We start from the raw sequence: 11,825 nt of genomic DNA, 5'->3' as shown, positions 1-11,825 counted from the left end.
AAACTGGTAACCAATGCAAAGATCTCAGCACGGGGGTGACTCAGTCATATTTCCTGGTCCCTGTCAATAGTCAATAGCTGCATTTTGAACCAATTGTGGTCTGTCCAACAGTTTAGTATGAATAACGTAATAAAGTGAGTTGCAATAATCTAAACGAGATAAAATAAAGGCATTAATAACCTTCTGCATATCCTTATGAGCTAGAAACGGCTTCATTTTGGCAATCGTTCTTAGCTGGTAAAAACTGGATTTAACAACCTCCCTTAATTGAGAGTCAAACTTTAATGCACTGTCAGAGACCACACCTACATTTTTTACCTGAGATTTTATAAAAAGGCTCAATGTACCTAAATTAATTCAAGTCTTGTCACTGAATTCTAAGGGACTGAAAATAATTACCTCTGGTTAAAATTCATTAAGACTCATAAAATTCACAGCCATCCATGATTTCATCTCTTCAGTACAAGCCATCAAATGTCTATAGGCGCTAGAAGAGTTTGGTTTAAAAGACACATATAGTTGAGTATCTTCGGTATAAGAATGAAATGACACACTAAATTTCCATAAAATCCATCCTAAAAGTAACATATACAGCGAAAATAACATAGGTGCTAAAATCGAACCTTTAGGGATACCACACAATAGTAGAATTATTAACACTTCTCTAGACTTTTAGCCAAGAATGGAAGCTTTGAGTTTGGTCTAAAATTTGCTAATACACTCCTATCTATTTCTTTAAAAGGAGCTGCACCACTGCATGTTACAGTAGTCTGGCACAATCCCTGAAAGAAGACTTTATTATAGACTGTATAAATGGGCAAACTACTTCAAGAAATTGTTTTAATAAGCGAGTCAGCATAATATCTTACCATTTTCTATTTTAATATATTTAGAGACGTAATTTATTTCTGTAATCAAAGCTGAATTTTTAGTATCATTACTCCAGTCTTCAGTGTCACATGATCTTCAGAAATCATTCTAATATTTGCTGCTCGAGAAACATTTCTGATTATTATCAATGTTGTAAACAGTTGTGCTGCTGTCTGATGTAAAACCTATTTTGAATCTGTACATTAATAATAAATGGCGAATGGAATGGATGCATATAAAACAAACTATATGAGGCAAATCCAGTAATAAATGAAAGAAGTAATTACTGTTTTGAAAATAGATATGACCAGCTTGTAGATACAAGATGTCGAATTGGACATTCAAGACTCGCTCATTCATATTTATTGAAAGGAGAAGAGAGACCAGTTTGTGAACTGTGTAAGAATTTTTTGAGTCTAAAATGTCCAATTTTAAATTATATTAGACAATGATTTTATTCAGAATATATACTAAAAGACAAAAAGTCTCTCCTGAAACACTGTATATGATTTGTATTAGTACTATTGTTGTTTCTTGTATGTTTTTGTATAATTATTGTTTCTTAAGAAAATGTTGTATTTTTGTAAATGTATTGAAATTATATTGTTAATGTTGCCATGAATAGAGCCATTGTTGCTGATATGGCGTTAAAACATAAATAAAATAAATAAACAGTTCTGCTGCTTCATATTTTTCAGGATTCTTTGATTAATAAAACGTTTTTAAATGTTACAACACTTATTTGAAACAGAAATGTTTGCTCTAACTTTTGTTAAGCAATTGATAATAATCAGAAATGTTTCTTGTGCAGCAAATCACCATATTAGAACGATTTCTGAAGGATCATGTGATCTATACTGTATACAGAATATCTCTTCGCCTGTCTCTGAAAATGTCCGGATTTTGAAATCATTTTTCAGATGCTAATTTTAACAGGCTTTTATTCAACTAGGTTAATAAGTCCCCCTCTGCAGCTGCTGTGTTATTGATGCATCTAAATAGCGACTTTCTAAGGGAAGAAAGTGATCGTGCAATTCAGCATCCTAATCTGGTCAGCGCAGCATCACTAAAATAGCACAACCTGCTTAATTTATTCCTTCATTATGTTAATAAGCCACGTCGCACATTTTAGAATGTCTATAAACAGCTTAATAACCTGTGTGATAGTGCACAACCTAAAACAACAACAAATATTCTGAATTGCAAAAAAGAACCTTTTAGCAATGTTCTGGGAATGGTCTGACAAAATTAACATTCCCGGTAGGAATCAAAAATGTATTGTTGCATGTGATAAGTGAATAAATGTAAAAAAATAAATAAATAAATAAAAAAGTCAAACCTTAGGGAGCTGACTTCCAAACAGCAAGCTAAAGTTTTCTGTATCACAGTTGTGTCTTGTTTGCTTGAATTTCTTTGCTATATTCTTTTGTCACTGCATTGCCCATTTATAAAGAGTGGTACATTATTGTGCAGGATGTAAGCAATCCAATCAGAATGGATCGGAGGGTGACATTGTTGCGCCTTTTTGTTCCAGTAAATCACATAATCCTAAATAAACCTGCAGTCCTGCATAGTTTTGATGGCTCAGATAAACAGGGGTGAGAGGCGCTTTCAAGCAAATTCCACACAGGGGAGATCCACTGAGCCACTGAGGGTAATATAATACCCATACGCTCTCAGTCTTCAATAGTTATAAATCTGTTTATTAAATACTAGGAAATAATTATACAGTAGAAAATCCATATATAGTGTAGAATTATAACTGAATATAAATATGTAAACACTGAACAGTTATATCCTACACTGTTTTTAAAATAAGAAAATACTTTTTACAGAGAAAATGCAGTATAATGTTATAGTAATTTCACATTTTTCTTTAGAAGTGTGAATTTCCATAAAAATACATACATTTGCGCCAAATTTAACCCTCATTTCGGAGTCACACTAGTGCTCTTCACGGTTTAAAAGTGACCAAAGAGCACCAGAGGGATTGATTGTCTAATGAATGATTGTCAATTTAACTGATTGTGTGAGTTACTGAAAAAAAGCAGGCATTTTCCTTTCCTTAATATAATATAATATATTATGTATACAGGCAATTGTCATGATTTTCATGTGAAAAAAATATAATAGGGAGATATCAAGAATGCAGTAAAATTTAACAATGATTTCACATTTGTTTTATAAAACTGCTAAAAGAAAGAAATAAGAGAAAAAAATAAAGTTTCCTATATTCTTATATACAATATGTACGTATATACAGGTGCATCTCAATAAATTAGAATGTCGTGGAAAAGTTCATTTATTTCAGTAATTCAACTCAAATTGTGAAACTCGTGTATTAAATAAATTCAGTGCACACAGACTGAAGTAGTTTAAGTCTTTGGTTCTTTTAATTGTGATGATTTTGGCTCACATTTAACAAAAACCCACCAATTAACTATCTCAACAAATTAGAATATGGTGACATGCCAATCAGCTAATCAACTCAAAACACCTGCAAAGGTTTCCTGAGCCTTCAAAATGGTCTCTCAGTTTGGTTCACAAGGCTACACAATCATGTGGAAGACTGCTGACCTGACAGTTGTCCAGAAGACAATCATTGACACCCTTCACAAGGAGGGTAAGCCACAAACATTCATTGCCAAAAAAGCTGGCTGTTCACAGAGTGCTGTATCCAAGCATGTTAACAGAAAGTTGAGTGGAAGGAAAAAGTGTGGAAGAAAAAGATGCACAACCAACCGAGAGAACCGCAGCCTTATGAGGATTGTCAAGCAAAATCGATTCAAGAATTTGGGTGAACTTCACAAGGAATGGACTGAGGCTGGGGTCAAGGCATCAAGAGCCACCACACACAGACGTGTCAAGGAATTTGGCTACAGTTGTCATATTCCTCTTGTTAACCCTCTGGGGTCGACAAACGCGTATACGCGTTTTGAGGCAGATTTTCCTGATAAGGCCGAAATGAGCTTGAATTACTCTGCCATTTTTGATCGTACAGATAAAAGCAATACACCATTCGAATCTGTAAGGGGTCTACTTTTATTTGTATACACTCATAATAACAACTAAACTTTGTGCTTCTGAAGAATAAAGAAAACAAACAGGGTGTGCTCTCTGTCTTCTCCGTCTCCGCGAACTGTTTTTAGAAATGCGTCACTAAAATGAACTGTAACTCAGCAAATACTTCACACAGAGACATGAGACATATATCTATAGAAAGCTTTAAAATGAAGCAAGTCTTATCGAAAACAAACATTCTGTGATGAAGTAATCCGTATGAAACCAACACGATGTTCAATCTTTCCCGTCTGACTCATTATCTCTAATGTGACCCCGCCCTCGCGCTGTTCATATGTAAATAGCCACGTGGTAAGTGCGCGCGTGCAAACGCCCAACACAAACAAAGAGGAGGTCCTTCATGGCGGCTACTGTTCGTTTCTGGAAGAAGACGCGCTGAGTAAAGGCAGGATTTCCCTTGAAAGAAGAACAAGATTTCATCCAGCAGAGGAGATGAGTAAGTAATGTTTCTTTTTTACATTAGTTAACGTTTTATTGTGACATAAACTTGAACAGATTTACTAACAGTTAGCTGGGTTTTCCCCCAAACGACAACATGATGAATGCTACGCGTCTAAGAATGTTTAGACCATGTTTATTATTAATACTCTGTTCACAAATAGATTTTAATAGCGTGCTAAACAATAATAATTAGTTTCTCAGATATAAAATATCATTTTTTATAGTACAAAGTACATCCTTTTATTGTACAAAGCATGCTTGAGTCTGTGGCTACAGAATCATATCATAGGCTACTACAAAATCATAGTTGGGTTTTTCCCAAACTATAATTCCTGACTACAATGTTTGAAATTGTGTAAAACATTTTGAATATGATAGGCAGTTCATTGTATTTAAATTTCTTACGGCGCGATGATGTTCTCTTTCATAGGTTCACTCGACGCTGCATAAGCTTTGGGAACGCCCTCTGGGTGTGCCGATTGTCTGAAGCCCTTATAGAATCACACCAATTCATTGGCTGATGGCGCGGATGCCGCCTTCGATGTTCTTACGTTGCCTCCTTATACTGGCAAACGCGCCATCTGCTCCTCAGATTTCTCTGCCTTCACGAAGTGGCCATATTAGCCCTTCTGTTGCGATTTTTCTGGCCCGATTTCGATCGTTCTTTCTTGGGATTCTTCACTTGCACTTCGGCGACTGCAGTAGTGGAACTCTGTTCTCCTTGCGGTGAAGTGCCATGGAGTATCGTCGCTGTCAGCCGCCGTGTTCTCGCTCCATCGCGAGCGACGACCCGCACAGTAAGTGTGTTAAATGTATGGGTTTTTCCGCACGCGCGCGAGGCGGTTTATGGCATATCGAAATGCAAATTCTGCGAAAACTTCCGTCTCAAAACCCTCCGCACTAGGCTCGCGGTTTTTGAGAGGGAGTCATCCGTTTTTCCCCGTCGTGCCCCGGAGGCCGCTGAGGCCCTCCGCGAATCCACAACCTGGGGTTCGGATGTGGAGCTCGAGGCGATGGAGAGTGAGCAGACAGGCTTCGCCTCTTCTCTCCCTCTTTCGCCTGAGCACGTGCGCGTGAATTCTCCGGTCGAGTTCGCGCATGAGTATTTATGTCCTAGCCCAGAGGCACGCGACTCCGTTTCCTTCGGCCTAGATGACATATTATTCACAGCAGCATCCGACTCTGAGGATTTCGGGCCTGCTTTAACCGATGCTCTCCCGCCTAGCGGCCAGGAAGCGCGGCCTTCTGCGGCCTACTCAGAGCTCGTGGACGTGCTTTCGCGCGCTACTGAAAAGCTCTCCATTGATTGGCCCAACGAGCCCCGCGAATCCCAGTCGTCTAAGCTCGACGAGCGATTCCTTAGTGGCCCAAATTCTAGGCCTGAACGGAGAAAGCTACCGTTTTTCAGTGATTTGCATCACGAGATCTCCAGATCCTGGAAACAGCCTTTCTCCTCCCGCCTTACTAACGCGGCAGCCGCTGACTTCACCAACCTAGTGGGTTCTGTGGAGCAGGGCTACACTGCCATTCCAGTGATCGAGGACACACTAGCCTCTCACCTTTCACCATCTTTGGCGCCTTCATGGAAGTCCCGCCCCCTCCTTCCAACCAAACCAAAGTCCTACATTGCTGCTGGTCAGGCAGGCATGGCCCTTCACACTATGGCCATCCTCCAAGCTTACTAGGCGGATGTCCTCAAAGAAATGGATGAGGGTGACGGGCTATCTCCAGAGGCGGTCAAGGAGTTCCGTAAAGCAACGGACCTGGCCCTGAGAGCCACTAAGCACACTGTTCGTGCTGTAGGACGCTCTATGGCGGGTTCGGTAGCTGCAGAGCGTCACCTATGGCTTAATCTCACGGAAATTCGTGAGAAAGAGAAAGTTTTTCTCCTTGACGCCCCCATTTCCCAAACTGGACTATTTGGGGAGGCGGTCAGCTCTGTGGTGGAAAAATTTCGATCCGCCAAGTCTCAGGCAGTTTATGCCTAGGAGAGCGAGGGACCACTCTAACACCCCCTCCTCCTCCTTGTCTAGAGAGCGCTCCTTGCCTAGAAAGGAGACCGCCAGTAGGAGCAGTGCCCCGGTTCATCCCCCTCCGACCACGGTCTGGGGAGCCCGCGGCCGACCATTGCCCCACCGGCGACCACGCAGGAGGATTGATCTGAAGCGGCCTGACAGGCCTGCCGCTTCAGCTCCATCGAGTCGTTCCTGACTTTCGGGTTGGGTGGAGGAGAGTTTGTCCAGAATCCTTACGAGGCAGGGCCAGACCGTTCAAACGTTTCTGCCCACCTCTATCACACTCTCCTCACGTAGATCTGTCACATCCGCCCAGCAGGTTTCGGTGTGCAGTGAACGGCCATCTTCAGTCTCTTTCAATGTGGCAGTCGGGAGACGCATCAAGCTCTCTCCCCCTACTTCTTGTTCCTTCGTCACCCGCGGCTCGCGTGATAGGAGACACTTTCGGTTCTCTCCCACAGCCTTCGGTCACCGTGGACTCCACCAACCTAACCAAGGACACCATAGGCTTTCCTTCGTGGTGGACGACATCACCCCCTCCAGACCTTCTCGACACCCCAACTCAGGTATGTCTTCTAGACTACAATACTCTGCTTCCTCTATCGCATTTCTTTCACGAATGGGAGCGTCTACCAGGGGTATCGTCTTGGGTTCTCCGCACAATTCGGTCCGGCTACACACTCCAGTTTGGCCGCAACCCTCCCCGCTTCGACGGGGTTCACCTGACAGTAGTAAGCAGCGCCTCAAAGGCTTCTGTGCTACAGCAGGAACTGTCCTCCCTCCTCCTCAAGGGGGCAATAGAGGAAGTCCCTCAATCGGACCTGGAACGAGGCTTTTTCAGCCGCTATTTTCTTGTGCCAAAGAGGGACGGCGGTCTACGACCCATTCTGGACCTGCATTGTCTCAACCTCTCCCTTTACAAAGGGAAGTTCAAAATGTTGACGTTAAAGACTATTATGTCTCAGATTAGAGTGGGAGACTGGTTTGTCACTGTCGATCTGAAAGATGCCTATTTTCATATTCAGGTCGTTCGGCGGCACAGGAAGTTCCTTCGGTTCGCTTTTGGAGGCAAGGCTTACCAATACAAGGTTCTTCCCTTTGGCCTAGCTTTGGCTCCGAGGACGTTCACAAAGTGCATGGATGCTGCTCTGGCCCCTTTGAGGCTCCAGGGCATTCGTGTACTCAACTACCTGGACGACTGGCTTATCCTGGCCCACTCCAGGGAGTCAGTGAGCCGTCACGGGGATGACGTCCTACGCCACATTCGTGCTCTTGGCCTCAGATTGAACACCAAGAAGAGTGTTCTCTCCCCCTCCCAACAAACTGTGTTTTTGGGAGTGCACTTGGATTCCGTTCAAATGCAGGCCCGTCTGGCTCCTGCACGGATTTCCGGCCTCAATGCATGTTTGGCCAGTTTCAAACTAGTCCATCATGTCTCCGTGAGCACTTGTCGCAGGCTCTTAGGCCTCATGGCTGCAGCCTCCCCTGTGCTGCCTCTGGGGTTGCTTCACATGAGACCGTTCCTTTGGTGGTTGAAACTTTCAAGGATCCACGCCGCAGGTCCAGCCACTCGCCTAGTAAGGGTGTCGCGCAGTTGTCTTCGCACCCTTTTAATATGGCGGGATCCCCTGTTTCTCCAGAGTGGAGTCAGAATGGGCGCGATACACCGTCGTCAGATGGTCACGACGGACGCATCCCTGACAGGCTGGGGCGCAGTCTTCGAGGGCAGACCGGCGTGCGGAGTTTGGGCAGGAGAGTTCCTTTCATGGCACATAAACTGCCTAGAGTTAAGGGGTGTCATGTGATTGTCAGGACGGACAACATGGCCGTAGTGTCCCATATAAATCGCCAAGGGGGTTCACGGTCACGCACCCTGAACAGGCATGCACGCCGTCTCCTCCTTTGGGCTCAGGACAACTTCCTCTCCTTGAGAGCGGTTCACGTCCCGGGAGTATTGAACCTCACAGCCGACTTTCTGTCGAGACAGAAGCTCAGGTCGGGGGAGTGGATGTTGAACCGCCAAACGGTAGCCCAGATTTGGAGTGTGTTCGGCAAAGCGGAAGTGGACCTCTTTGCGTCGCAGGAGTCATCCCAATGCCCGCTTTGGTTCTCCCTGAGTTCTCCGGCACCTCTGGGCATAGATGCGTTCGCTCACCCTTGGCCAGACATGAGGCTGTACGCGTTCCCGCCCGTCAAGTTGATTCCGGCAGTTCTGTGCAGGGTCAAGGAGAGCGGTGCCCGTCTCCTTCTCGTAGCCCCGTTCTGGCCTTCCCAGACGTGGTTCTCGGAGCTGATTCCTCTCCTGTATCAGTCCCCTTGGGAGATTCCGACCAGACAGGACCTGCTCTCTCAGCTTCAGGGCAAGATCTGGCATCCTCGACCCGAGATCTGGAAACTGTGGGTATGGCCCATCCAAGGTCACAGGTTTTGACTTCTGTCCTTCCTGCTGAGGTTCAGGAGACTATTGCTAGTGCTAGAGCTCCCTCCACTAGACGGCTGTACTCTTCCAAATGGAAGGTCTTTGAGTCTTGGTGTTCAGCCCACGCAGTGGACCCATTTGGTTGCCCTATTGGTTCAGTGCTAGAGTTCCTGCAAGAGAAGCTTGCGGCAGGGGCGGCCGCTACCACCTTAAGGGTTTATGTTGCGGCCATCGCCTCTCAAAGAGAACTGGATGAGATTCCCCTGGGGAGACATCGGTTGGTCTCTGCGTTTATGCGTGGTGTCCGGCGTCTGAGGCCAGTACGCCCCATTGGAGTTCCTTCTTGGGACTTATCGGTCGTACTTGAGGGTCTTATGGTAGCCCCATTTGAGCCCTTAGAGTCAGCTCCAGAACGGATTCTGACTCTCAAGGTTACTCTTTTGTTGGCACTTATGTCTTTGAAAAGAGTTGGGGACTTGCAAGCTCTCTCTGTAAGTGAGATGTGTATGGATTTCGCCCCGGGTCTGGTCAAGGTGACATTACGGCCTAGGCCTGGCTATGTTCCTAAGGTTTTATCCGCATCGTTTCGCTCTCAGGTGGTTACACTTCACTCTTTCCATCCTCCTCCTTTTTCTTCAGACGAGGATGAAAGGCTTCACTTGCTCTGCCCTGTCCGAGCTTTGAAGATCTATGTGGACCGTTCCAGCCATTGGAGGAAATCTCCTCAGTTGTTGGTATGTTTCGGTGCTGGCCGCCGTGGGCTTGCCACGTCGAAGCATAGAATTTCTCACTGGGTGAGGGACGCTATTTCGCTGGCTTATGAGGTGCGTGGTCTTTCTTCACCTCTCAGCATTCGGGCGCATTCTACTAGGAGCGTGGCTTCCTCTCAAGCTCTTTTTAGAGGGGTTCCCCTAGAGGATATTTGTGTAGCGGCAGGATGGTCCTCTCCGCACACTTTTATCAGGTTCTATAATTTGGATCTTGACACGGCTCCAGGTTCCCAGGTTTTATCTGCTTGAGCCAGCCGTGTAAACTGTCTGGTTCGTATCGGGCCAGATAGGGCAGCGTTTTTAGCTTGGCGTGTTTGGTATATCGTTCCAAAAGCGTCTTAGCTTACGCAGCGTCGAGTGAACCTATGAAAGAAAACGTCTCGGGTTACTCGCGTAACCCTTGTTCTCTGAATAGGGAACGAGACGCTGCGTTTGCTGCCAAGCTCCTCACGCTGCCGACAAGGGCCTTTTTCGGCAGAGAAATCTGAGGAGCAGATGGTGCGTTTGCCAGTATAAGGAGGCGACGTAAGAACGTCGAAGGCGGCATCCGCGCCATCAGCCAATGAATTGGCGTGATTCTATAAGGGCTTCAGACAATCGGCACACCCAGAGGGCGTTCCCAAAGCGTCTTAGCTTACGCAGCGTCTCGTTACCTATTCAGAGAACAAGGGTTACGCGAGTAACCCGAGACGTTTTCATGCTCTATATAAAACAATAAAAGTAATATGAGTGTACACTGTAACATGATGAATGCTACGAGTCTAAGTATGTTTAGTACATGTTTATTATTAATAGCCTACTCTGTTCAGAAATAGATTTTAATAACGTGCTAAACAATAATAATTAGTTTCTCAGATATAAGATTTCTTTCTCTTTTTTATGATAGTGATATATATGATATTTATGATATATATACAGATGTTCCTGATATTAACATGCTCACAAATGTTATTTTGTTTGTATTTTATTGAATCAGATACCAGCACCAGACGTATCCTGATGTCTCTTCAAACTGGTTTCCTCTGAGAGCGCTGTACCAACATCAGATGTTCAACTACACTGATATTCTATGTTAAAACAAGCTCCTTTTCTACTGATTATGTTTTTTTCTTCTTGAAGAAAGAAGTAGAAACACTTAAATAAAACACGTAAATATCAGGTATGATTTACTTGTTTCACAGAATCTGTTGCAGGAATGACTCAAAATCTGTTCACATCTCTGTGGTTAGATCAGTGTGCACAATAATGTGTCTTTGACCTTCATTATGTATGTTTTGATTATACTGTGTTGTGAATAAAATACAAATAATTTAAAAAACCCTTTTTTTCAATCTCCTCACATTCTCTCTTACCTGCCTCACAGTCACAGTCACACTGTGACTTTTTAGTCGGACTCGTAATCCAAAGGTTGCGAGTTCGAGTCTCGGGCCGGCAGGAATTGTAGGTGGGGGAGTGAATGTCCAGCGCTCTCTCCACCCTCAATACCACGACTGAGGTGCCCTTGAGCAAGGCACCGAACCCCCAACTGCTCCCCGGGCGCTGCAGCATAAATGGCTGCCCACTGCTCCGGGTGCGTGTTCACAGTGTGTGTGTGTTCACTGCTGTGTGTGTGCACGTTGGATGGGTTAAATGCAGAGCACAAATTCCGAGTATGGGTCACCATACTTGGCCGTATGTCACTTCACTTCACTTTCACTTCACTTCTGATGGGCCATTAGGGGCCCATAGGGGAGGGCCCTTTGTCTCTCAGGTGAAAATCACTTAATATTCATGGCCATTGCCACTCCCTCGCATATAGACCCTCGATGACAAAACATGTCTTGAAAATTTTAAATCAATATATTGTTTTCTGTGAATGAGTAAGCAGAATGATTTTCACATAATTTAAGTAAATATTCTAGCCTACAAGACTGATTACTCAAAAGTCTTGTTCAGGACTATTTAGTGTGGGTTTTATGGCCTTATTTCAGCTACATTTTTTTCCCCAAAAAACAAACCACGCATTTTTTCTAAAAAATGCAAACATGTACATCCATCTTGGTCACATATTATTGTAGCACAGTTTGTGCTGAATACAAAAAAAGTTACATGTTGGTCAATAGTATGTTTTAAGTAGCTGAAATAAGCACAAATATCAGGGCATGTCAAAACATCTCAAGGGCCCCAAAATGACCTCAGACCCCAGAGGGTTAAGCCACTCCTGAACCACAGACAACGTCAGAGGTGTCT

General features: G+C 44.2%; 1 protein-coding gene across 1 annotated transcript; it reads left to right on the top strand.

The window, feature by feature from the left end:
- Window positions 1–6,095: 6,095 nt before the first annotated feature.
- LOC131539214 (uncharacterized) lies at window positions 6,096–10,679 on the top strand. The gene is made up of 3 exons (XM_058773612.1): window positions 6,096–6,323; window positions 6,625–6,973; window positions 10,573–10,679. The coding sequence occupies exons 1-3, from the start codon at window positions 6,096–6,098 to the stop codon at window positions 10,620–10,622; spliced, it is 627 nt and encodes a 208-aa protein (XP_058629595.1). The 3' UTR covers window positions 10,623–10,679.
- Window positions 10,680–11,825: the final 1,146 nt, after the last annotated feature.

This window comes from Onychostoma macrolepis, chromosome 04 (genome assembly GCF_012432095.1).
Source record: "Onychostoma macrolepis isolate SWU-2019 chromosome 04, ASM1243209v1, whole genome shotgun sequence".
NCBI lineage: Eukaryota > Metazoa > Chordata > Actinopteri > Cypriniformes > Cyprinidae > Onychostoma > Onychostoma macrolepis.
Note: the sequence above shows the minus strand (reverse complement) of the source record. Positions and strands in the feature narration are given on the sequence as shown.

Coding starts and splice junctions, on each gene's coding strand:
- LOC131539214 (XM_058773612.1), top strand. CDS start 6,096: ATGGATGAGGGTGACGGGCTATCTCCAGAGGCGGTCAAGGAGTTCCGT. Junction 6,324..6,624: donor CTGGACTATTTGGGGAGGCG/GTCAGCTCTGTG, acceptor TGGGTGGAGGAG/AGTTTGTCCAGAATCCTTAC. Junction 6,974..10,572: donor TTCTCGACACCCCAACTCAG/GTATGTCTTCTA, acceptor TTATTGAATCAG/ATACCAGCACCAGACGTATC.